A 27,156-nucleotide genomic window follows, 5' to 3' on the forward strand; every position below is an offset into this window, starting at 1 on the left:
ATTGAAGTCACTTCGGGATGGTCTGGGGGTCCACTCCTGGCTCCAGAAAATAAAAAGCTGGGCATTCTTTTATCCTTGGCCAATAGGTTTTACGAATTTAACCTAAAAGTGGCCTCAACAGACAACAGGACAAGCTGGCTAATTAAAACCAGAAAGGGGCTGTAGATCAAAACGTCTCAAACTAATGCTGCCATCTTCGGTCAACACTGCTGCTCCCATTTTCCCCTGGTTTATAGGTAATATTTCCAGAGAACAAGCTGCCTCATTCAGTTACCTTCACAATGCGTTTATCTTGGAGGAGATACCAGGAAATAGTGTTGCACAAGGAAAGACATTCTGTGGATGCTTGACTCTGGGGGGTGGGGTTGGAGGCCGAAAGAAGAAGCTTGCCTCACCTGCCAAGGAATTTTCCAGGCGAGACATTTCAGGACCTCGACAACCACAGAATGCAGCTTTGTGGCTCCATGGCCTTCTGCCTGTGGGCTAGAGTAGATTTAAAACAGTGTTCCTTATGAGGATAATCTTGGCCCTCCTGGAGGGATACTATCCCCTCGTTTTCCTTAAGGATGTCAGCTCTCCCCAGCCCTCTTGTCTATTCTTTTTTTTTTTTTTTCTTAAATAAATTTATTTATTTATTTATTTATTTATGGCTGTGTTGGGTCTTCACTGCTGCACGCGGGCTTTCTCTAGTTGCAATGAGCAGGGGATACTCTTCATTGCGGTGCACGAGCTTCTCTTTGCAGTGGTTTCTCTTGTTGTGGTGTACGGGCTCTAGGCAGGCAGGCTCAGTAGTTGTGGCACGTGGGCTCAGTAGTTGTGGCTTGCAGGCTCTAGAGTGCAGGCTCAGTAGTTGTGGCGCACGGGCTTAGCTGCTCCGCAGCATGTGGGATCTTCCTGGACCAGGGCTCGAACCCATGTCCCCTGCATTGGCAGGCGATTCCTAACCACTGCGCCACCAGGGAAGTGTGTCGTCCCCTCCACCCCTCGTCTATTCTGTGCAGGAAGCTAACAGGCAACCAGACGTGCCACCTCTAGGCACTTACCCAGGAGCTCCAGCTCAGGGTGATCCCTCCAAATGTTTATCGAAACTCCAAGGGGAAGATGGCAAGTGCATCCTCCAATCAGGCAGAAGCCTGCCCTGTGTCACCTGAAGAATCACTTCTGCTTGGTTGTGTTTTGTGTGAAGCCATCAGCCTACACGGAAGGAGGCACAGAGGAAGAAGTGTCTGATGAATGCTGTTTGCATGTGTGACCTTGTGGGCCCAGGAGAAAGCCCACCTACTGGAATGAACAGACTGGAGCCCATGCATCAGCCAGGACAGTCTATGCCATGCACATCCCTGAGACCCACTTCGGCCCTACTCAGTCCAAAATCTGGGCTTGGGCTCCAGGAATTCTTACATTAAACAGGCTCTTCAAAGTTTGAAAATCACTATCCTACATCACCCTGTTCCATAAAAGCCCTTGAGAGAAATCCCTCAGTACTAACAACTTTTTTCTGAGCAACTGGTCAGTTTTTATCCCTGAATGCGGTAGAATGAGTCACTGACACATCTTCCTTCTCCATGACGGTTGCTGGGAAGCTTAGAGATAATTTGGGCCCATTCGGAGCAAGAGTCTTTGTAATAGGAATTTTTTAACCTTATCCCTCGTCGTTTTATGTCCCTATCCTTTTATTCTTCTTTCTTTTGTCCTCTTTTTAATTTATGCTGTGTTGGATAAGTGAGACATAGGTATAAATATGTATTATATTTATAGAGGGAAATATTATCTCTGTGTTAATTTGCATAATAACACATAAAGAAAACAGCTACCACACACTGACTGCCAGCACTGTGCATCCTCGCATTAGTCTCAGGACTTAGGTGACATCCGTCCTCCCTACATGACAGTCAAGGAACAGGAGGCCCCAAGGGGAAGTCACACGCCCAGTTCAACCAGTGAGGGGCTGAACAGGATTGACAACTATGCTGTGTTGGCTCCACTCAACGGAGGCTCTCAACACCTGTACTGCCTCCGTTTGGGAACCATTTAATTCCTTCTCAAAATATTCTACTTTTTGACCCCGGACAGAGGTGGAGGGGCCAGTCCCTACCACACCTTGGCCCAGTCTAGGTCTTGTGTTCATCTTTTCCCAGCCTCCTTTTTCTTCAAGTAACTTGAATGGTTGTTTCACTTTTACAAAAAAGAACCTAATTTAAACATATATTAAAAGAGACAATTGAAACAAATTAAACAATAATAAAGTGATGTAAATATAAATGACATAGAATATTATGCAACTGTTAAAAGGGTATGTATATATACTTAGTTCATTGAGCTAGAATATTCTCTAGACACATTGTTAATGGGAGGAAAACGTAATAAGATGTCATATGTATTTTTAAAAAATATTCTATAGTTTGAAGAAGCTATTTAATGCTTTAGTTCCTTTGGAGTTTATTTAAGGGATTTGTTTTTAGATCTAAACTGATACTTTTCCCAAATGGCTAATCAGTATTCCAAACTTTATTGACAGGCTCCTTTTTTGAAAAACAATTTTATTGAACTATAATTCACATTCCACACAAGTCACTCTTTGAGAATATACAATTCAATGGTCTTTAGTGTGTTTGCAGTTATTCAACTATCACCACAATCAATTTTAGAACATTGTCATTATCTTCCCCAAAGAAATCCCATCCCCATTGACAGTCACTCACTCCCCACTCCCTACAACCCTTTCAGCCCTTAGCACCCACTAATCTACTTTCTCTACGGATTTGCCTTTTCTGGGTGGTTCATATAAATGAAATCAGACAATATGTGGTCCTGTGTTACTGACTTCTTCCACTTAGCAAAAGGCTTTCAAAGTTCATTCATGTTGTAGCATATATCAATACTATTTCTTTCTATAGATGACTATTATTCCATTAAATAGATTACCACACTGTATTTATCCATTTATCAGTTGATAGACATTTGGGCTGTTACCGCTTTTTGCCTGTTACGAATAATGCTGCTGTGAACATTCATGTACAACTTTTTGTGTGGACATACGTTTGCATTTCTCTTGAGAATATTCTTAGGAATGGAATTGCTAGGTCAATTGCTAGGTAATTCTACGTTTAATCTTTTGAAGAATTGCCAGACTATTTTTCAAAATGCCTGCACCATTTTATATTCCCATCAGCAGTGTATAGGGTTCCAGGTTCTCTACACCCTCACCGACACTTGCTATTACCTGTTTTTTCATTACAGCCATCCTATGACATAGTATCTCGTTGTGGTTTTGATTTGCATTTCCCAGATGACTAGTGACGTTGAGCAAGTTTTCATGTGCTTATGGGCCATTTGTACAACTTCTTTGCAGAAATGTCTATTTAGATTCCCCTGCCATATTTTAATTGGGTTATTTATTTTTATTATTGAGTTGTATAGTCTAGATATAAGACCCTTATCAGATATACGATTTGCAAAATTTTTCTTCTATTTTGAGCTATATTTCCACTTTCTTGATGATGTTCTTTGAAGCACAAAAGTTTTTAATTTTGATGATGTCTAATTTGTTTTTTCTTTTGTTGCTTGTGCTTTTGGTGTCATATCTAAGCAACCATCGCCTAATCCAATGTCAAGAAGATTTACACCCATGTTTTCTGCTGATAATCTTATAGTTTTAGCTTTTACATTTAGGCCTTTGACCCATTTTGAGTTAACTTTTTTATATGGCATGAGGTAGAGACACAAATGCATTCTTTTGCTTGTAGATACTCAGTTGTCCCAGCACCATTTGTTGAAAAGACTTGTTTTCCCATTGAATGGTCTTGGCACTCTTGTCAAAAATCAGTTGATCTTGGACTTCTCTGGTCGCGCGGTGGATAAGAATCCGCCTGCCAATGCAGGGGGCGCAGGTTCAAGCCCTGCTCCAGGAAGATCCCACATGCCACGGAGCAACTAAGCCCGTGCACCACAACTACTGAGCCTGCGCTCTAGGGTCTGCAAGCCACAACTACTGAAGTCGGTGCACCTAGAGCCCAAGAGAAGAGAAGCCACTGTAATGAGAAGCCCGCACCCCACGATGAAGACCCTATGCAGCCAAAAATAAATAAATTTTAAAAAATCAGTTGATCATGGATGGATGTATGGATAGGTTTATTTATGGCTTCTCGGTTCTATTCTATTGATCTATATGTTTATCCTTGTGTCAGTACCACACTGTCTTTTTTTTTGAATTTTATTTTATTTTATTTTATACTGCACATTCTTATTTAGTTATCTATTTTATACATACAATTCATCCCACCCCCACCCCGCCACTTTCCCCCCTTGGTGTCCATACGTTTGTTCTCTACATCTGTGTCTCTATTTCTGCCTTGCAAACCGGTTCATCTGTACCATTTTTCTAGATTCCACATATATGTGTTGATATACAATATTCGTTTTTCTCTTTCTGACTTACTTCACTCTGTATGACAGTTTCCAGGTCCATCCACGTCTCTACAAATGACCCAATTTCGTTCCATTGTATATATGTACCACATCTTTACTGTTGCTTTGTAGTAAGTTTTGAAATCAGGAAATGTAAGTCCAACTTTATTCTTTTTCAAGATTGTTTTGGCATGGGTCCTTGAATTTTCCATATGAATTTTATGATCAGTTTATTAATGTCTGCAGAGAAGCCAGATGGGATTTTGATTTGGATTGTGTTGAATATGTAGATCATTTTGGGGGAGCAATACCACCTTAACAATATTAATTCTTCTGATCCATGAAAATGGAATGTCTTTCCATTTATTTAAGTCTTCCTTAATTTCTTTCAATAATATTTTATAGTTTTCAGCATATAAATTTTGTGTTTTGTTGAATTTATATTCCTAAATATTTTTGATGATATTATAAATGGAATTCTTTTCTTAATTTCATTTCTGGTGTGCTCATTCCTAGTGTATAAAAATAATATTGATCTTATATCATAAAATTTTGCTGAACTTATTTCCAACAGTTTTTTTAGGGAATTCCTTAGGATTTTCTAAATATAAGATCATGTCATCTGCAAATAGAGTTTTACTCCTTCCTTTCCAATCTGAGTATCTTTTATTTATTTTTCTTGGCTAATTTTCCTGGCTAGAACTTCCACTGCAATGTTGAACAGTAGTGGTGAGAGTGGGCATCCTTATCTTCCTCCTGATTTATTAGAAAACATCCAGTCCTTCACAATTAAGTACAGTATTAGCTGTGGGGTTTTCATAGATGCCCTTTATCAAGTTGAGGAAGTTTTCTTCTTTATACGGTTTGTTGAATACTTTTATCATGAAGGATTGTTGGATTTTTGTCAAGTCCTAATTGATGCCAAATTATTGAGATGATCATGTTGTTTTGTCCTTTATTTCATTGGTATGGTGCATTACATTAAATGATTTTTGTGTGTTAAACCAACTGTGCATTCCAGGGATAAATTCTACTTGGTTATGGTGTATAATCTTCTTTATATATCAGTTTGCTAGCCTTGTCTTGAGGTCTTTTTCATCTATACTAATAAGAGACATTGGTCTATATTTTTCTTTTCTTGTGACATTTTTGTCTGGTTTTGTAAACCCTCCATTTTTTATGTTTGTGATGCCTCTTCTGGCCACTCTGTTTTACTGATTGACTACTTTGTGCCAGTACCACATTCCTTTTATTATTGTAGCATCTTATGATATTTAGGAGAAGTAGACTCTTTATTACCCATATTTCTCAAAAAGTTTGAGCTAATCTTGCCTATCCGCCAATCTTGCCTATGAACTTCATAATCATTTTATTGAAACATTCCAATGAGGGTTTTTTTAATTGGAATTTTTTAGTGGAATGGCACTAAAACTCTATACTAACTCGGTGAGAATTGACATATTTTTAATTTTCCATTTTCCCATCCAAGAAAAACCCATAGCTTTAGCGCTTCTCTAAAGATGTAAGCTCCTTCCATCTCCCAAGTTTTTCCTTTATATAGATTGTATTTACATATATAATTATCCCACATTTTCTGGTTTTGTTTCTACTATGATTGGAAGCTCTCTATTTTCTTGTTATTGTTGACATGTAGTAAATCTATCCTGTTCTGGCCCTGGGCTGAATTATTTGTAATTCCGATAGTTTAACTGGTTCTTTGGGCTTTCTAGGCATACAAATCACTGCAAATAATAGTTATTTCATCTTCCTTTCTGACAACATTTGTTTTATGTCTCATTACTTTGGCTAAACCCCCAAGAAACAAGTTACTAACAATGAGAGCAGCATCCTGCACTGACTTTTCAGCATTGCTGCATTTGAGACGTGCACAGTATTTTTTCTCATGATGAATTTTCCTTCTAGTTTCATTTTTAAAGGTCTTTCCTGGAGATTCATGTTTAATTGCGTCACTAACGCACTGGTATGCTATATTGTATTAAGACTGCCTAATGATTATGAAATTGCCTCTGTTTTATTAAATTACTCTGAGAATGTTAATTAAAACATTCCATTTAACAGTTCATTCTTATTCTGTATCTGATTTGGGGGGAAATCTCAGTTTTTTAAGGTATAAACATAAAACAGCTTTATTTTTCCTTGTTATGGCTACCAGTTTTCTTCTGACCACGCTCACTACCCTGCTGCCTGGCAGGGCTCTTGGTGGCTTCTTGGTCAGATCCCGTAACTTCCCTGTTTCCTTCAGTTTTTAGAAGTGTTTTTTTTTTTCTATACTTAAGATTCTGTCCTACTCATTTTTCCTCAAAAGATTTATCTATTTAATTTTCAAATAGGTTAATACATTGACATAACCTTTAAAAATCAAAAAATATTAAAAGGGGACTTCCCTGGTGGTGCAGTGGTTAAGAATCTGCCTGTCAGTGCAGGGGACATGGGTTCGAGCCCTGGTCTGGGAAGATCCCACATGCCGCAGAGCAACTAAGCCCGTGTGCCACAACTACCGAGGCTGTGCTCTAGAGCCACAAGCCACAACTACTGACCCCGTGTGCCACAGCTACTGAGCCCACATGCTGCAACTACTGAAGCTCACGACTACTACTAGAGCCCATGCTCCACAATAAGAGAAGCCACCGCAATGAGAGCACGTGCACCACAACAAAGAGTAGCCCCTGCTCGCCGCAAATAGAGAAAGCCTGTGCGCAGCAACGAAGACCCAATGTAGCCAAAAATAAGTAAATAAACAAATTTATTTCTTTTAAAAAATATATATATATATTAAAAGGCATGTATTTTAAAGTCTGCCTCCCTCCCAATCCTATTTCCCATCTGCCCAAGCTCCCTCCTCTAATAAAAATATGTATACATGTAACTATTGACACTAATTTTTTGTAACTCCTTCCAGAAACTTTTAGGCACATCCAAATAAATTTGAATATACTTTCCCTTTTTACCCTGGTGGAAACATAATACTCTTGTGCCCTTTTGCTTTCTTGAGATAGCTTAGGATTCTTTCTTGATCAGTACAACTGCATCTTATTCCATTGATGGAAATGTTTAGACTTTTCTAATTGGTGTGATCAGTTCCTGATTGAAAGAAATTGTAGCATCTTTAATCTCTTTCTCCAAGACAATGCTGCAGGGGGTCACCTGTACACGGGCCACTCCCTGCATCTGCAAGCAGATCCATGGGCCAAATTCCTGCAGGTGGGATTGCTGGGCTAAAGCATACTTGCTTTTTACCTTGATAGAGGTTGCCAAACTGTCCCCATGGATATGGAATCAACGTAAAATCCCACCAGCAGTGATGGGGGGAGGGGATGCCTGTTGCCCCTACGCTTTGCCAATCACTTTTCAAAGTTTTGATTTCTTTTTTTTTGCTAAAATAATAAGTGAAAAAAAAGATCTCAGTATGTCTTGGAGTTCTTCTCTTCCTACAGACATGGGGTTGAAAAATCTTTCACAGGTTCTTAAGAGGGATTTGTATTTTCTGTGAACTATCTGTTCACATCCTTTGCCCTTTTCAGCCGTGTTCAAATTTTCCAAAGTTCAACCTCACGCTATTCAAAGTTTCTCTCCCCTCCCTATAGCACAGGCTAGACTGTTTGGGGTGTGGTGGGTAGGAGACCTGGCCTGGAGACACCTCCACACGCTTCTCCCCTCCTCAGGGGTTGGGCAGCGAGCAGTGATCAGCAAGTCGAGGGCTCCTTCCTTGGCTGGCTGCCCGTCCATGGTAGCAGGCATCCCTCTGGTTCAGCCTGGCTCTGATGCCTCTGCTGATGCAGTATTCGAGGTGGTCTGGGGCTAGTGTTCAGCTGTACCTCTTCCGCTTTCCCTTCCTGCCCTACTGGAGCCCATCCCTCCCAGAGAGGCCACCATATCTCCCTCTGGTCCTATAGGTACATGTATGCTCCCAACCTTTTCTCCAGCTTGGGCATCTCATTGCTTGGCCAAGTGGCCACCTGGGCAGCCCCTACCCCTACCTCTTGCCGACCTCTGGGCTCTAAGGAACTTTAGGGAACTCTGGGATCTTCTGCGTGGGCTTCACCGAACACCATGGAGAACAAGGACGAAGTGGGCATGCTTCGTCTCCTTCTAGGACACACCAGGTCATGGTCCCTTCAAGCCCTACAGTGTAAGGCCCCTGTCCTCAGAAATCCTCCAGCCCAAAACTACCTCCAGTCCCGTGTTCAGTGTATCCCCAAACCTCAGGAAGCACAGTTGCGGTGACAAAAAGACAAGGCGCCGTCACCCTAGGCTCTCGGAACTCTCTTCCAGGAGGCTCTGGAGCAGTCCCATGGATTCCACAGCTCTGCGACTCCTGGCTGGGAGTCTCCCCTTCCTGGGTTTTTCCAAGGCTCCCTGGGAACCACTTTCCTCTTTGCACGGCATGTGGCGCTCCAAAAGGCCAGGCTCTTCCCCTCTTCCTCTTCTTGCTTTATCAAGGTGGGGTGCTGGGAGGAGGCGTACCTCCTTCAGTAATCCCTCGGGGTGGCTTGCTGGCTGGCCCAAGCTGCAGCAGAAATTTGAAGAGAACTAAGCTCTGTTTGGCTTTAGCAGCAATTCCAGAGCGACAGGAAAAATCCTGCTCTACACCCTGTGCTGCTTCCATCACCTTGTTTTATGTTTCTCCTCTACGTATTTCCCTCCCAATTTTACCTTTTGACTTATAAACTGTTAAAGCTCAAGCCAGCCATCAGTGATGCTTCTTAATCTTACTTAGAATGTTTAGCGGAGGAGCCGGCTATAGTCCCCGCATAAACTCAATGCTTCATTTTAGCTTCCCTGGCGGGGTGGCTGTCTTCCTGTTGTAGGGTTGCACTGGTATCCGGTGAGAAGCAGGGAGCTGGGGTTAACTTGAGCTGTCATCTTACCTAAGAGTTCGTTCCGGTCTTCTGAGGATGAAGGACAAATTCCCAACCCCCGCCCCCCCACGTGCCGGAAAGAGAGTGGGAAAGAGCATGTGGAACAGACATCAAGCAAGGGGGGAAGGTTCTAGGCCAGGCTGTTCCAGCTCCGAGACCCCGACAAGGGCCTGCCCCTCCAGCAAGTGGTGATATGGCTGGGGTTTCTCAGCCTCCACCATTCACTCTCCCTGACTCTCACTTCCCAATTTCTTGCTGCCCGCTTACACTGAACACCCACTGAAGGGGTGAGGACCGCCAAAGAATGAACTACTTCCTACTGTACTCAGAGCTCTTTGGTTCCTTGAAGAGCTGATTTTAAAATTCCATTGTCAGCAACTTTTCTGTAAAACTAAAGTAAAAGGTTTATTTTTTTTAAAGTTTCATTATCTGAAGTTTTTCTGCCTTCCCTTGTCCCTTCCACCACCTGTAGGCGCCACCTGGTGTCCTTTCAGCTGACCCTGTCTTTCTTCCATTGCCCACAGGGATGCTGCTCAGTTGTGCTTTGATCTCTGCTCCCTTATGCTTGTTGTTAACTGCTTTTTGCCAGCAGGAATACCTAGTTTGTTTTTTTAGCCTCTGGCTTTCTTCCTCCCTCATGTTGCAGCTTATGTGTGTGTGTGGATGGATGGATGGATAGATAGATAGGTGGATGGATAGATGGATAGATAGATAGGTGGATGGATGGATAGATAGACAGATAGATGGATGGATGGCTAGATAGATGGGTAGATAGATGATAGATAATAGACAGATAAATAAATAGGTAGATGGACAGATAGAGAGTTGCATGCGTGTTCATGTCCCACCACTCTCAGGCATTTAAGTACCACCGTGTAAAAAAGAAATGCACTCACCCTCTCTATACCACTGTCCAGTTCCCAGGTTTAAAATTAATTTCAATGATTTCTGTTGCATCATCGGGAAAAGGAGTGCTGTTCACATTTGATCTATCACAATCCGTTTCATCCTGCACATGAGTTTTGTCGCTGTGTCTAACCCACTTCCCATCTTGTGTGTGTGGCCCGGGCTGCTAGGATGCAGCGCTGATGGTGGCGCAGTGGGAAGCGGGCGGCCCCAGAGGGATGCAGCAGCCTGGCAGCTTTGAGAACACTCTTTATTTCACGGTGTTCCAGTGTTCTTGCCTCTAAAGAGATGGTTGTTTGGATTAGAAACTGTTATTGTTAAGTCGGTGCTCCGTGAGTTGTTACTGTAATTCGTACTCATCCTTCCAGGTAACTTCTGGTTGGCTCAGCCTCTGTCACGAAGGACCATTTTCAAGTCCAGCTTCCTGCCACGTGTGCCCTCTCTCTGATCTCAGGTCCAATGTCTCCCTCAAACTCCTGCTTCCTTTCCCAGTGTATCAGTTCAACAGCCTTAAAGGAAAACCAGGGTTCATTTTGGCCTTTCTCCCTCTTGAGCCAAAAGAGAGTCAACAAATCCACTTCGGAAGCTCTGCATCCCGTCATTGCCCCGGGCTCGCTCCCTGGCTTCCTTCAGGCCTCTGCCCAAACGTGCAGCGGCCACCGAGAGGCCACCCGACCGAACCGAACCACTCCTGCCCCACCCTGCCCGTCCCCTCTCCCACTGTTATTTCTATACACTTGCCTTTCCCATTCGCCCTGGTCTGGGTCTTGGAAGGACTGCCCCCCCCCCGCAATCTCCTAAAGCCAAGCCCTCCCCCCCCCACCCCCCCCCGTGTGGCCACCACACAGCTGGAACTTGCTCCCAACTCCCCTTCTCCTGCTGCCTTTCTGATCTGGCCTCTCCCCCACCACTGTTCCCCAATTTCTGAATTTCCACTTCAGATTCTCCCAGGCTCCTGCTCTCCTTGTGTCTCCCATTCCCTTCCTCTCCTCTGTTCCTGCAGAGAGCACCGAAATGTTCCCAGCGGCATCTCCAGGGGCAGGGCCACAGCTGTCTTCCTTGTGGTTGGCAGCTTTCTCCACATTTTCTATAACTGTCAAGTGTTACATTTGGGATTCTCACAGCGAAAGTCGTCCTGACAGCAGAGCAGCTTCTGGGGCAGATTTCCTAGCTCCTTTCCTCGCCGGGGCTTTTCTACCAAACCAGAAATTTCATGTGGTTCCTCTGCTGCCTAAAATCTTCCTCACTAGCTTTCTTTCTTTGCTCTGGGGAAAGAAAGAAAAGAAAAGGAAAGAAAGGGAAGGGAAGGGAAAGGAGAGGGAAAGAAAGAGAGACAGAGGGAGGAAGGAAGGAAAGAAAGGAGGGAGGGAGGGAGGAAAGGAAAGGGGGAAAAAAAGCCTTTGTCGTCTATAGCTCAAGGCAAACACTGCCATTGACAGGGGAGGAGTCTAAGTACCAATACCAGGACAGGACTGAAATGATGCAGGTGAGCTGGGATGAGCCAGGCCTGCCTCCCTCTTAGGGGCCCCATCTCACCTGGCCCTGGGTCAGTGCATTGAGGCCCTTCCTGTTGTTACATCACAGCTAAGGGGTCTTCATTCTCCCACCCCTTTCAGGCCACGTTTGCCAACCACATTCCCCCGGCCCCCTGCGTGGACGGCTAGCACAGGCCAGCGTCCCAGTGCCCTGGCTCCTCCCTGGAGATGAAGGTGGTCTTCAGTGTGGTCCTGTTGAGACTTCTTCCCAAGTGTTCCTGCCTGGAGCTGCCAGGGTCTCCCCCTGCTTAAGCCCTGCTCGGCTGAGCCCAAGCTCAAGCATAAGCCCCGGCTCCAGGCATGAGCTTGCGCAGCCCTTTAGGAGGTTCTGACTGGCCTGAGAACGAAGCTCCCCCTCCCAGGGTTCCCTGTGATCTGTTCACCACAACCCTCCCCGCAAAGGGCCTTCCACTGGCCTCCTTGCTCACTGCCTCTCTGCCCTGTAGTATTTGTTCCCTTCTGTAGCACCTTTCGCTGCAGGAAGGCAGGACCAGGTCTTACTGGGCCATCCCAGTGCCCAGAGAGACCGTCCAGAGCAGGGGCCCAGCTCTCCCGTCTAGAGCCTAGATGTGCTTCATCCCCTGGTCCCTGGGGAGCGATCTTCCTTCACATCCTCTTGTTTTCCACCATCTCTCCCGCCCCCCACTTCTTTCCCTTGTAAGAGGCAGAAGGGGACAGGGGAGGGACAGCACTTGCTTCAGGCCCCCTCCCCTCTTCCTGCCCCAGCCCTGCTCTCCATCCAGACTTCTGTCTGCCTCTGACCTGTGGCGATGCTGTGCGGACCGGGCCAAAGCGAAGAGCAGAACACGGCTGAGCGCCCCGGGGCCACCTCCCACACTTGTCACGGGTGCGGTGGTTTTGCTGCACTAGGACCTTGCTCAAGGCTGGTCCTTGGACTCACAGCCCTGAATCCTGGGCCCTACCCTGGACCCCCTGAGTCAGGAGCTGCATTCTAAGAGCCCCTGCACATGAGCGCCTGTGAAGCCCTGGTCCAGAGGATGCGTTTCCTCCTGCCCACCATGCTGTCCTCCGCCCCCTCCCCCAGCATCTGGCTGGCGTGCTCACAGCCGGGCTTGCAGTCAGCTCCCCACTCCCCTCCCCCACCAGCTACTCCCATGGATCCTGACCTCCCACAGGCAACTGACTCATGCAGGGAGGCCCCTGGCCCTCAGCCCAGTGCTGGGAAGTCTAACAGCGGCTCTTGACTCATGTGCCGGAAGCCACATAGCTAGCACGGACAGGGAAGACTACGAGCCCAGCTCCTGCCTTCATTCACCCAGGCCAGCCTTCAGCCAGTCTTTACAACAGCATCTTTTGACCACATCACAGGTTGGCCCAGCAAACAAGCCAGACACATGCGGTGTGACATTTGCTGCACCATACACCAGCCGTGCGATCCTGCACAAGTTACCGAAGCTTCCTTATCTATGAATGGTGCTAATTACCCCATCGACCTCACGGAGGTAATTCATGCACGTTCACAGTTGTGTGCCCTCTGCACCAGGAACAGCAGTGAACAAAACCGACCGAGTCCTGTCCTCTGGAGCTTCCTAACAGGGGAATGTGGGCAGCATGGGGATGAAGCTGTGTACACCATGCCAGCAGGTGCCAGACACGGACAACATGGCATCAATGCTTGATGATGAGTGAATGAACGAACGAATGAATGAATACTGTGCAAGTGCAGTTCTGCCATAAGCCCCCCTTCCAATCACAAAGCCACTCCCGTGCACTTCCACCCTGAAGCCACCTGAAACAGTAAGACATGGGGCTTAAAGCTACTGGGAGTTTAAGAAAAACATTAGAAGGTGGGGGAGGGCTGTCAGCCTTTCCAGCAAGTAATGGATATAGAAGAATTGTAGCGATTGTAAGCAGATGCGAATCCAGCAGATTGCCTGGAATAGGCAGTAACTGAGGTGCAATCAGAGCTGTTTTTCCAGGTTTCACCAATTGTATGTGCGTGTGCGTGTGCTTGTGTGTGTGTGTGTGTGTGTGTGTGTGTGTGTGTGTGTGTGTGTGGTGTCTTAAGGATGGAATACATTTTCTCAAGGTTTCAGAGCCGCCTCAGTTAAAGAAAATGATAGGGACATTTCAGAGCAATCCCCAGGGTTCTTGTCACCACTCAGAGCTTCCCTCTGAGGGCTCTCTGAGTCTCCCGAGATCACAGAATTTGAGAGTTCGCTAAGGAGCCCCCAAGAACACCCACCCAAAACCATGTTTCCTGGACAGGAAACTGAGGCCCCTGCCTTGCCCAGTAGGTGATTACAGGCAGCAGGAAAAGGAGATTTGCACCCAAGTCCCCTGACTCCCAGACGAGTGCCCTTCACAATATATTGTGTTGGCTTCCATGAATTCATAACACTGGCGATCATTACTGTTGCAACCGGGTTGGGTGGCAAATTCTTCACGCCAACCAAAGGAAGCCAGACGCCAAAGGCTGTAGTTCCATCTACACAACAGTCATGAAAAGGCAAACTGGAGGAACAGATACAGATCAGTGGTCGCCGGGGGTGGGGGCAGGGGAAGGGCTGACCACAGTGGGGCACAAGGGAACTCTGGGGTGATTGAATGTCCTGTATCTCAACTGTGGTGACATGATCTGTATGCTTTCATCAAAACTCAGAACCATACACTTAACAAAGGCACATTCTACTGTATGTAAATTATACCTTAATTCTTTAAAGCAGCCTAAAATAATAATGGTCATGATAATGATCATAATAATAACCTTGAATGCCAAAAAACAGTGCGTGTTCAGGGCCGCAACATGGTAGGGCCTTCGAGATACCCCGTGGTCAGAGCAGGGGATGCCCTGTTTGTAACAGTCAGGCAGCCTCAGCCAAAGATTTCCAACTGCAGACTTTCCTCCTGGAAGGTTTTCCAACTGCACGTCCCTGAAACCAGTGTGCTCCAATCCCAGGCTGGCTTCACTCCCACCCAACACCGGCCTACCCAGTCACCCTGGCCCGCCACTGCCACTGGGACGGCCCCCTCCCTGCTCGTCCCCAAACCACCTTGAGTCAACGATTCTGTCATTCCTCTCACACGTCTTCCGCATCCCCGCCCCCATCTGCTACACCCGGGTGATACACCTGTGTGATGCCTCCCAGCCCTGCCTGCCCGGAGCTTCCGGGATCCCACTACCTCTTCACTCGCAGTCGTCGAGGATGCGGTAGGAACTCCCCAACCCAGTTCAGAGACCTCCTCAGACTGGTCCCAACACATAATTAACTCCTGCATTACCTGCCCACGGGATCCCTCCCCACGTACTGCCCCCAGATCAATTCTAAGCTGAGAGCAGCCTCAGTATCAGAGTCTGAACACAGCTTGGAGGCCCAGAGGGCAAGGGAAAAGAGAAGATGTCAGAGTCACTGAACCCTAAAATCCCAACAGTCTCTGTCTGGACATCTCCAGGGACGGGGAATTCACCGCTACCTTCGGACAGCTCTGGAATCCAAAGCTAAAGTCTGTCCTCGCCCATGGTCCTAATTCCACACTCTCCTGTCCCATGCCCGAGAGGGTGTATGTGTGACGACCTTGCCCTCGTCACTCCTGGGTCTTCTCTGCCCGTCCACCCAGCCCCCTTTTGGATGGGCAGGTTCTCACCAGAGCATAGAGCAGGGGTCCCCCACTCATCTGGCCAGGACAGCATCCTCCCAATCTCTCTCGTCCCACAACGTGATCCGAAAACAGTTTAGTTTTTTTGTAGTTACATCTCCTCGTTGACTCAGGTTAAACCTGCTTTCAATGAAAATCGCCCACCCTGCCCACTAGCTGTGGGTTCCTCGTTGTGTTTGTAACACGCAATGTCCTCCCAGGTGCTCCTGGGAGGGGCGTCCTATTAATTGTCTGGCAACCTAAACGTGACCTTCTTAGTCACTGCGCTCTCCTTTCTGGCCACCAGAAATTGCAGGCTGACTCTCCAAGGGAAGTCTGGTTTAGCCAGCAGGATGGGACCTGTCCAACAGATCCCATAGTGCGTACCCAGCATTTATGGGTCGGGACATGGATGCTGGATGCTGGGACTACAGGAGCTTGCTGGGGTCACACCGCTGACCTTGACAGTGAAGGAGCTTCCCAGGCCCCCACAAGCCTGGCAGTGCCCCTGCCCCCAACCAAGCTGCCTCAGGGCAGGACCCTGTCTTAATGCTTCTCAATCTCTAACACCTTAATGCTCGGTTCTCTAGGCTGATTATTCTTGGGCAGGTCATTAATCGAATGTCACCAGACCTGCAGGCAGGGAGGACAGGAGGCAACGTCTCAGGGTGAACCTTCTGCTCTGCGTCCTTACGTAGCTGGTTCTAGGAACCAGAATGGTCTCGGAGCCTCAAATGTCTCCTGACCAGAAAGTCTGAATTCCTGCCTTAGATAAACAAGGATGTTCTCTGCCTGGTGGTGGGGGTAGCCCACGTCCCTCCTGAATATTCTAAGATCACCTGACCAACTGCCCTGAAATCCTGGTGTGTGTTGGGCCTGGGGTCGGGGGGAAGGGGAGGGTTTGAGCACTCACCCATGGGGAACTCCACAGGCGGGGCTTGGGGTAGCCAGGGCACCTGGCTGTAAGTAGAGGGGCGCAGTGGGGAAGGGGGGTGTGCTGTCAAGTCCAGGCCCCATTCTTTCTGTTTTGCGCAAGAAAGCAGAGACAGAAGACGTGGTTCTTCATGTGTCTCTTTCCTGAGTCTCTAAGCCCTTTGAGAACATGATAGCGGTTCTGGACCCGTAATCAAGAAAAACATATACACACACAGCCTCTGCACACAGTCTGCATCCCCCCTAAGCCTCCACAGAACCCACGGGACCCCAGGTTCTAAGTGGGTGAGGAGCCACAAAGAATTCCTAGCTTGGCTCCCCTGTCTGGCAGCCCCCTACCAGCTTACACCTCGTTCGAAGGACGCACATGGTTCACTCCACTCTAAGACCCCTACTCTAGAATAAGGCCTGTGTTGGGAGGAAAAAGGGATTTGCCTGGCAGTCCTGGTGTGTTCTTAATACACCCCTTTCTCCTATGAAACGTGGGTTCAGATGCTATATCTTCTATGGTCACCCCAGAGGGAGGTAACCATTCTGTTACTCCAATCCCTGGGATAGCTGTGGGATGCGGGAGGGCTTGTCCTTCCTGCAGTTGCCATACAACATCATCCTATCAGAGAGGCCACTAAGCCACCAACCAGACTGGACCCCCCAGTGGACGGCAAGAGGTTTGTCCTCGCAGGGTTTAAGACCTCCCATTTCTAAAAAGGGAACCCTCCTACACTGTTGGTGGGAATGTAAGTTGGTATAGCCACTATGGAAACAGTATGGAGGCTCCTCATTACCATATGATCCAGCAATCCCACTCCTGGGCATATATGCAGACAAAACCCTAATCCAAAAAGATACATGTGCCCCTATGTTCATAGCAGCACAATTCACCATAGCCAAGACATGGAAACAACCTAAATGCCCACCAACAGATGAATGGATAAAGAAGATGTGGTACAAATACACAATGGAATACTACTCAGCCATAAAGAAGAACAAAATAATGCCATTTGCAGCAACATGGATGGACCTAGAGATGATCATACTAAGTGAAGTAAGTCAGAAAGAGAAAGACAAATGCCATATGGTATCACTTATATGTGGAATCTCAAATATGACACAAATGAACCTAACTATGAAACAGACTTAATGGTCACAGAGAACAGACTTGTGTTTGCCAATGGGGAGGCAGTTGGGGGAGGGATGGAGTGGGAGGTTGGGGTCAGCAGATGTAAGTTATTGTACATGGAACGGATAAACGACAAGGTCCTACTGTATACCACAGGGAACTATATTCAATACCCTATGATGAACCAGAATGGAAAAGAATATGAAAAAAAGGAAGGTATCTATGCATAACTGAATCGCTTTTCTGTACAGCAGAAATTAACACAACATTGTAAATCAACTACACTTCAATTAAAAAATAAATAATAATTTAAGAAAAGACTTCCCGTCTCTAAATTTACTGTCCTGGGACCTGTCACTCTCTGACGGCCCTTCCTATTCTTCCCACGACTCTTTCTTTTTGTCGCCATACACCTTCCTGTCCCTTGCTTTGGCTTCCTGGAGTTCCCCTCACCATTTTTGCTACCCTCTCTTGATTTATTCAGCCAATGTTTACAGTACTTGAAAGTTAGTTACACAAGCCGCTTTCAGCGTCTTCCCCAAAAGTGTTGCCTCTGAATAGAATTAACAAACCTCAGTTATAAAATGATACATGAATGCATCCGAATTGCAGTGGTTAAGCTGTAATTTTCATTGACAAAGATGTGGTCGCCAGGATGCAGAGATTATTTCAAATTTTCCTCAAATCTGAATGCGAGTGGAATTCCATACTCTGAATGGCATCTTTAGCGTGATGACAGTGACTGAAAACTGTTCTCTTTCGATTCTAGAGCACTCAAAACCAGGCACGATTGAGAGAGGTTATTGTTCTCCAGTCATTCTGCTGAGAAACAATTGGACTTATTTCCATGGAGACCAGGGACTCTGCGGATTTGGGAAAGCCCCAGAGGAAATCAGTGAGGGGTTCGTGGGAGATTGGTGAGCTGGCCAGTGTGAGACCTGAGGTCCTCTCAGAAGAGAGGACGCCCCATGCCGACCGGGAGATGCAAGACAAAGCACCCCATTACTACATCCCTATCCAGAGAAACTCCATCTTCAATCGCACCGTGAGACACAGAAGCAAAGGCAAAGCCAGAGGCACTCCCGAACAGAACTGCGGACACCTGGCAGGTCAGTACCGGGGACGACTGTCACAGCTGCTCCTTGACATCCAGTTGGAGTCACTGGGGCTGAAAGGCCCACTTAAATGAAAGGAGAATAAAAGGCACTGAAAATGAACAAGGAACACGTTCAATAAGGTGGAACATTTTGAAGCCTTTATCCAAAGAATTCAAATTCCCCCAATAAGATGATGTGGATACTTCAGGAGAAAGTGTTGACCCAAGTGATACAGTAAGACTGGCTTCTATTAAAAGAGCCGTCTTGTTCCAGGGCTCAGCAAACCCCCCAGATTCCATGCATTCTAGAAGGGAGACTTGCAGTTGTCTATGTGTAAGGATATCTGGGAACACGAGTTTCTCTCCTAACATGAGGTTCTATCCTGTTCTCTCACCATCACCATGATAGCTAGAGTTTCTGTTGTCCTGAAAATATGAGAGATTAATACCACGGCAATAGCTTTGCAGCAGGATCCCTTAATCTTTTAAACCAGCTCCTAGCACATTTCATCTGCTCAAAGCACATCTGTTGAGTAGAACCAGAAACGTTTACAAACGGGGGTTGTCAGAGCTGAGTCTCCTTCCCCTGTGACTTGCCCACGTGGCTGAGCGGGCAGCAGGCTGGGGTTGTGGACCGTGTGACAGTTTCTTAGCCCCTGGGGTACGGCAGCTGTCACTGGACAGATAGCACGCTGCCCCGTGTGTGCTGGGGAGACATTAACTGGTTCAAAAACTTTCATTAAACTCTATCTAGTAGCCTTTTGCCACATGTTAAACCACCCTTAAAACATAGAGACGGGACAACAATATTTATTATTTCTCTTGATTCTGGGGGTTGATTGGGTGGCTCCTCTGTCTGGGCCACTTTGTCTGACCTCTGCAGTGAGTTGGTGGCTCATCTGGGGTTGGAAGGTCAAGGACGGCCTCTCTGGCCGCTAGTGAGCTGGTTGGTCCACGAGGGCCTCACCTGGACTGTTTGTCTCTGCTCCACGTGTTGCTCATTCTCCAGGAGGCTAGCTCGGGCTTGTCCACATGGCAGCAGGGCTCCCAGAAAGCAGGAACAGAAGCCTCCAGGTCTTGAGACCCGGGGTCAGAGCCTGCACAGTCACTTCTACCACATTCTCTCTGTCCAAGCAGCTCACAGGTCCAGTCCAGATAAAAGCAGATGGAGAAATCAACTCCACTGCTTGATGCGAGGAGCAGCAAAGAAAGCGTGGTTGTCTGCCACCTACCACAAACATAGAATTTTGGGTTGAGTACCGTGCGAAGCCAGAGAAATACAACAATGGGAATACTATAGTCATGGGAGCAGGGTGGTTGGTACATTATATTACTCTCTCAACTTCTGTGTATGTTTGAAAATTTCCATAAGAGTTAAAAGCACACACACATGAATAAGTGGGAGTCTCTGCCCTTGAGAAACCCAAAATATTGTAATTATGTCATTTTACTGCAAGCAATGTGGCAAAGTTTATAAGAGAGGCAAAGGCTTTAAACTAGACCCTCTGGAAGGGTTAGGAATGATTCCCCCAAAGAAGATGATATTTTAGGTGAGCCCTGAAGGATGCATTAGGACATGGCCAGAAAGAACAGCAGCTTAACTTGGCTGAGCACTTGTGGGTACTTATTGGCTAAGATAGGCAGGCATTTCAAGGCAGTTCTTACCATACCCATTTTACAGATTAAAAAAAATAATCAAGGCCCTGAGAAACTGAGTCACTTACCCCAAATCACACAGCTAGTGAGTGGTATGGCTTGGTCTAGAGTTCAGATTCTTCTAGTCCCAGAACCTGTGCTGATGGAGAAGGGGGTTAGAGCAGCTCTGTCCAGCAGAAATGTAATGCAAGCCACAAACGTCGTTTAAAATTTTTTTACATTAAAAAGTAAACAGAAATGAGTAAAATTAATTTTAACAATGCATTCTATTTAACCCAATACATCCAAAATATTATAATTTTATCCTATCGTCAATAATCAATATAAAAATTAGTAATAAGACATTTTACAGTCTTTTTGTGGTACTGTTTTTGAAATCTGTTCGGTATTTTACATTTATAGTCTCTCTCAATTTGCAATCTCAATTTGCAATTGGAAATTCTTGATCTGGATTTAGATTTCATAAAATGTGCAGTCAAAGAAGTAGTTTACAGCCAGAGAGGTTATTAAATGTACAGCCAGAAAAGTTAATCAAAGTAGAAACAATCCCCAGATTACTCCAAATAACCTCAAAAGATTTCTAATAATGAAACTATCAGTTTTTACATTTAAATTTAAATTAACTTAAGTTTTAAAAAAATGAAGAATTTACTTTAGTCACATGAGCCACATTTCAAGTGTGTAATAGCCCCACGTGGCTAGCGGCTACCCCATCGGACTTTGCAGGGTTACAGCGTTGAAAGCAGAGAGAAAAGCAGAATCAGCTGCCCAAAGTTGGGGTGGGGGATTTTCTGAGCAGGAGAAAAGGTGGGTGTGGGGCTCTGTCTGAGATGAGGCTGGAGAGGGAAACGGGGTTGATGGGGAGACAGCCTCAAGTTTGTTGCCTCCGAGATGAGTGGAGGTTGCCGACGCCAGTGTAGACACACGGGCCACAGCATGCCCTGCCACAGCCAAAGATGCCATTTATGTTCAGACCATAAATACTCTCATCAGACTTGCAGTTTTATTTGTAAAGTGACTTCCTCATTTTAGCTCCCTGGAGTTAACGCTCAAGACAGCCCAGCATCCCCTGATCCAGGGTCCAAGGAGAAAACACTGTCCTGCTGAGGAGGTCACCCAGCACCCGGCTTCTCCCGTCCACCCCTAACAAGGAAACAAGGCTGGCGCTCTGGGGTCACGGTTTGTGATCTGGGTCAGGAAAGTAAGGACAGTCCCCATCTCATCTGCTAAGGGGTGTCCTTTCAAAGTCATATGAGAACATTAACTAACAACGCCACCTACGGTTGATCTGACACTCTAGGGCAGGTGACTTATTATTTAATATCTATTAGGACTCAGAAATTGTAAAGTTAGATGTTAAAAAACTGATAAGTTGCAAATGATTTTCATCCAGTAGAAATGACAACACCAGTGGTTATGGTTCTATTGTCCTCTAAGACATTAACCAGGTTTGTATCCAAGTTTTCAAGCTCATTTCTGATTTTCTTTTTTCCGCTATACATGCACGTATGGATGGATGTGTGTATGGATGTATGTGTGGCTATGAAGTTTCTTGTACCATAATTACGATTTTCATTGTGATGGCATTGCAGGTCACTGAATACAGCACAAAAAGTGGCAAATTCCCCTTCGGGGGCATGAGAGGAAGGACACCCCTCTTCACTCCACTTCCTTCTCCTCTCAGGGTGACAGTTGCTACTGACCTAGTCTCATAGAGAGAATTGCCTGAAAAGGGGAGATGAGATGCACATTCCTAACTCCCTACATTTCTCACATGTCACAGATTCACTGGAAAATGGGAACTCTGTAAATGAGCCCCTGAACTTGAATTTCCCCCAGAGCAGAACTCGACCCTGGAGAATATCAACACGGACAGACCTAGGAGCCAAGAGAGCAAGGTGAGAGACAACAAATCATGAGGGGTCGGTTCATGCAACAATGTCACAAGGGTCGTTCTGCAGAGTCTTAACGGGGCTACAAGGGTGTCTTGTGTTTAAAAAATAATAATAATTTTCAGTTGTTCATGTTTTTAAAAACTCCATTTTTCTTTTTTAGGTTCCATATATATGCGTTAGCATAAGGTATTTGTTTTTCTCTTTCTGACTTACTTCACTCTGTATGACAGACTCTAAGTCCGTCCACCTCACTACAAATAACTCTATTTCATTTCTTTTTACGGCTTTTAATATTCCATTGCATATATGACCTAGAGAGGTGGGATAGGGAGGGTGGGAGGGAGGCTCAAGACGGAGGAGATATGGGGATATATGTATGCATATGGCTGATTCACTTTGTTGTACAACAGAAACTAACAAGTATTGTGAAGCAATTATACTCCAGTAAAGATCTATTGAAAATAAATAAATAAATCACCCTCAAATCTCTGAGTAGTGCGTCAGTTAAAAAAAAAAAAAAACTCCACAATTTCCTTAAAAAAAAATAAATAGCTCCACTGTTACTCTCCTGTCACAAAACTAGGAAACTTTAGATACTAAACACATGAAGAAGTAGAAAAGAAAAATCACTGCGTCACCACCACCCAGAGGTTTTTATGTGTTGTAAATGTTTTGTCTTTTTTTCTATATGTTTTATGCATATTTTCTTTTCAAAAAATGGGATCTTATATACATACCATCTTGAAACCTACTTAACAATACAGGCAGACTCCAGAGATGTTGAGGGTTTGGTTCCAGATCATCACAATAAAGTGAATCTTGCAGCAGGGCAAGTAGCTTGAATTTTTTGGTTTCCCAGTTCATATAAAAGTTATGTTTGGGCTTCCCTGGTGGCGCAGTGGTTGAGAGTCCGCCTGCTGATGCAGGGGACACGGGTTCATGCCCCGGTCCGGGAAGATCCCACATGCCGCGGGGCAGCTGGGCCCGTGAGCCATGGCCACTGAGCCTGCGTGTCTGGAGCCTGTGCTCCGCAATGGGAGAGGCCACAACAGTGAGAGGCCCGCGTACCGCAAAAAAAAAAAAAAGAAAAAAAGAACTCCACCCAAAAGACTTCCTGCTAGGGGCCAGGTGGACCAGAAAGTGGCTGCATAAACGTGGGGCATCTTGAGTGGCCAGCTTGAGAGCTTTGCACATGCCCCAAAACTGCAGTCAGAGACCCCTGGCAAGGTATCTCTGAAGAGCCCCTACAGTTGCCCCACTCTGAGGGCCCAAAGTGCAGCTAGGGGGCCAGGGAGAAGACAGAGCATGAAGCAGAGGCTTCCCGGCTGTGGGAGGCCTGGATGGGAAGGAGTTGGAGTTTTGAAATAGCTTTCAGGTGCACTTTTTATACCCAGCAAAAGAGGCCATCTGTTTATAAGCTAAGGGTGACCGGAAAAACTTTGCATGTGGTCTGCCTGAGATTTCACCCAAGGCTGGGCAGGCAGTACCAACCCACAGAGCAGGCTGAAGTGGGGAGTCGAGGGGAAGATGACAGCCCTTTCTGTGTGCTCCCCACTGAGTCAGTCTGGCTTACAGAAGTCACCTGTGCTTCCTTCCGTCTTGGGCTTAGTGAGGACAGAGGTTTGGGGGAGCATATCTAGGTCAGTCTCAGGAGTCCCAATGTGACACTTGTTTCTATTATGTTTTCTGACCTGGATTTCTATGGTCAGGCAGGTCACAACATACCTATGGAAAAGCTTTCTAGTCAAAAACCTCCTGCTGGGCTGTCAGGCTCCCACAGCTTTGAGTTACTGCTTTTATAGGTAAAGTTCCAAATATGAGTTTCTCCTGGGAAACGTTACCATTCGACAGTTAATGAACCACCACATCCATATTTGCTTGACATGAGACATCTGCAGTACTATTAGTGAGTGCCATCCTTCCCCTTCCACTCACTACTCCTCATTTCACCAGCACCGTGGCATTCAGAGGCTCAGATCTTTATTTGTGTAAAGTAATTTAATCTCTGCTCTTGCCCACATCTCTTGTGTCCCTGTCTTTATATACTGTGTGCCTCATGTAAAGTGCCATGGTGGACTCTGAGCATCTCTTGTTCAGTTTCCATGGTCACTTTCCCAACGCTGTTAGCCATCCATTCCTATTGAAATCCCCTTTGCTCTAAGCCAGGAAAATCATTCTCTACCTCCTTGCTGATTTGTGTGTATAAATGCAAGACTCTGATCTAAATTTGACCCCCCCACAAAAAAAGGAATAAAAGAGAACCCTACATTGTACAAAGACTGGAAGCAATTGAAGAAGGACTAGAGTGTTATGCTGGGCCCCAAATATTTTACCCCTCTTTTTTGCAATTGTCACTATAGTAAATGTTTTCATAAAGGCAATTTTAATAGTACTTATTAAAGGAAATTTTACATTACAACAAGATGTACAAATCTTGGATATATAGCTTGATGAATGCATTAGTCAGCTTGGGCTGTCATAACAAAATACCATAGACTGATGCTTAGACAACAGAAATTTGTTTCTCACAGTTCTGGAGGCCAGAAGTCCTAGATCAAGGTACCAGCATGGTCGGGTTCTGGCTCGCAGACAGCCACCTTCTTGCTGTGTCTTCACACAGTGGAGAGGGAAAGTGAGCTCTGGTCTTTTCCTCTTCATGGGGCCCCACCCTCCCAAAGACCCCATCTCCAAATACCATCACACTGGGGGTTAGGGCTTCAACATATGAATTTGGGTCGGGGTGGATACAATTCACTCCATAGACATGAACGTTTACATACATATACACCCACTTGACCATCAACCAGACCAATATCTAGAACATTAGCCATGAAGCTAAGACCCTTTTCCTATTAATACCCATCCCTCTCAGACAGAACTATCTTCTGATTTCTATCACCGTTAGATTAATTTTGCTCTCATGAACTTCATAAAAATGGGATCACACAGTGTGTCATCTATAGTGTCTCTCTTTGCTCAACATAATATTTGAGATTCATCAACGTGTGTCTATCAGATTGTTCTTTTTATTGCTGAGAAGTACGACCACAATTTGCTTATCCATCCTTCTGTTGATGACTATTTGGATTATTTCTAGTTTCAACTAATATAAAGTTGCTACGAATGTTCTTAGACAAGTCTTTTTGTGGATGTATGTACTCATTTCTCCAGAGTGTGTACTCAGGAGTGGACGTGTTGGGTCTTAGGATAGGTGTTTATTTAATGTTATTAGAAACAGTCAAGTAATTTCTCAAAATGATTGACTACTTTACACTCCTATCAGCAAGATATCAAAGTTCTGGTTGCTCTAGATCCTCACCAATGCTTGGAATTGTCAATCTTTGTAACTGTATCCACTCTAATATATTGTGGTTTCTCACTGTGATTTTAATCTGTATTTCCCCAATGACTCATGATATTGAGTACCTTTTCATATGTTTGTTGGCCATTCATGTATCTTCTTCTGTGAAGTTCTTATTCAACTCTTTTGCCCATTTATTATTATTTTTTTAATTTGTAGGATTCCTTATGTATCTTGACCACAAATCCTTGGTCAGATAAATGAATTGCAAATATGTTCTACCAGTCTGTGGCTTGTCTTTTAATTTCCCTGTTTTTTAAAGAGCAGAAATTTTGACGAAGACTAACATCAATTCTTTTTCTTTTATTGCTTGCGCTTTTCCATTCTAAGAAAGATTTGACTACTTCAGAGATAGTGTCCTATGCTTTTCGTATGGATGTTTTATACTTTTAGCTTTCACATGTAGGTCTATGGTCCACATGGATATCCAGTTGCTCTGGCATCATTTATTAAAAAGACCTTCTGCTTCCCCCGATGAACTGCATTGGTGTTTTGTTTGGTTTTGATTTTGTTTTTCCGAAAATCCACTGACTGCGGACACACGGGTCTTTTCTGGACTTCTATTCCGTTTCATTGATCTAATTGTCTTTCCTTATGCCAATATTACACTGCTTAAATACTGTAGCTTTATGCTAAGTTTTAAAATCTGGTAGCGTAAACCCTCCTACTTTGTTCTTTTTTAAGACTGTCTTGGCTATTTTAAGTCCTTTGCATTTCCATATAAATTTTAGAATCAGTTTGTCAATTTATATTCTGAAAAAAAGTCTGCTAGGATTTTGGTTAAAATTGCATTATCTCTATAGACAAATTTGGAGATTATTGACACCTGAAGATTGAACAGGTACCAAGGTACCAATCTATGAACATGTCCTAATTTTCCATTTATTTAGATACTCCTTAAATTAATCCAGCAATAATTTTATAGTATACTATAGAAGATTTACACATTATATTTGTTCCTATGCATTGGTTTTCATCCTGTTTTAAATGTCTGTGTTTTGTAATTTCATTTTTCAATTGTTTATTGGTAGTATGTATAAATACAATTAATTTCTGCATGTTCGCCCAGTATCCTGTGACCTTGATGAGTTCAACTGTAGTTCTGCTTGTATATTCCTTTCGATTCTCCACACACACAATCCTGTCTTCTGTGAATAAAGATAGTTTTAATTCTTTCTTTCCAATCATCATGCCTTCTATTTGTTTTTTCTTGTCTTATTGCACTGGTGAGGACTTCCATTATGATATTGAAAGAAGTAGTGAGAGTAGGAATCCTTATCTCATTCCCTGGTCACAGTTGCTTTGATTGCAAAGATCAGAGCCTACTCAAATTTGTTCAAGTAAAAGAAGCATGTGGTAAGGATGCTGGAGTCCCAAAGAAACCAAATAAAAGAGATGAAGCTCAACTCTAGGAAGGGAAAAGCCATCAGGAGAACCACTTTCTCCTTTTCTCAGGGGCCATGGGGCCCACTCCTCTCTGCTCTGTGGACTGCTTTATTCTCCTGCTCTCTTCTCAGACCAGCTTCTCCTGTTTGTCACATTGCACATGACCCAAAATGGCAGCCATAGCCGATATGAACTTTCAGCTTGGCTCTCCACAGCCATTGTGGATTTTTGTGTCTCTAAGACAGAATTTCTAAGGAAAAAAATTCTGGTTGGCCATCCTTGGGTCAGGTGTTTAGCTCTGGACCAATCAGCTAAAAGAATAGGAGGCAGGATTAATGAGGTCATTCCCACTTCAGAGGAAACTGTGTTGGGGAGAATCTTTGA

At 45.0% G+C, this 27,156-nt stretch overlaps 1 protein-coding gene across 1 annotated transcript in view; it reads left to right on the forward strand.

Moving 5' to 3' along the window:
• NGEF (neuronal guanine nucleotide exchange factor) overlaps positions 1–27,156 on the forward strand; it is a 111,443-nt gene that overhangs the window by 17,929 nt on the left and 66,358 nt on the right. The window contains exons 2-3 of the mRNA XM_029225613.1: positions 18,148–18,487; positions 21,914–22,028. Coding sequence (XP_029081446.1) covers positions 18,226–18,487; positions 21,914–22,028 — 377 coding nt within the window. The 5' untranslated portion in view covers positions 18,148–18,225. The remainder of the gene's footprint in view (positions 1–18,147; positions 18,488–21,913; positions 22,029–27,156) is intronic.

The sequence above is a fragment of the Monodon monoceros genome, unplaced genomic scaffold (genome assembly GCF_005190385.1).
Source record: "Monodon monoceros isolate NGI ecotype Baffin Bay Population unplaced genomic scaffold, NGI_Narwhal_1 Super_Scaffold_16, whole genome shotgun sequence".
NCBI lineage: Eukaryota > Metazoa > Chordata > Mammalia > Artiodactyla > Monodontidae > Monodon > Monodon monoceros.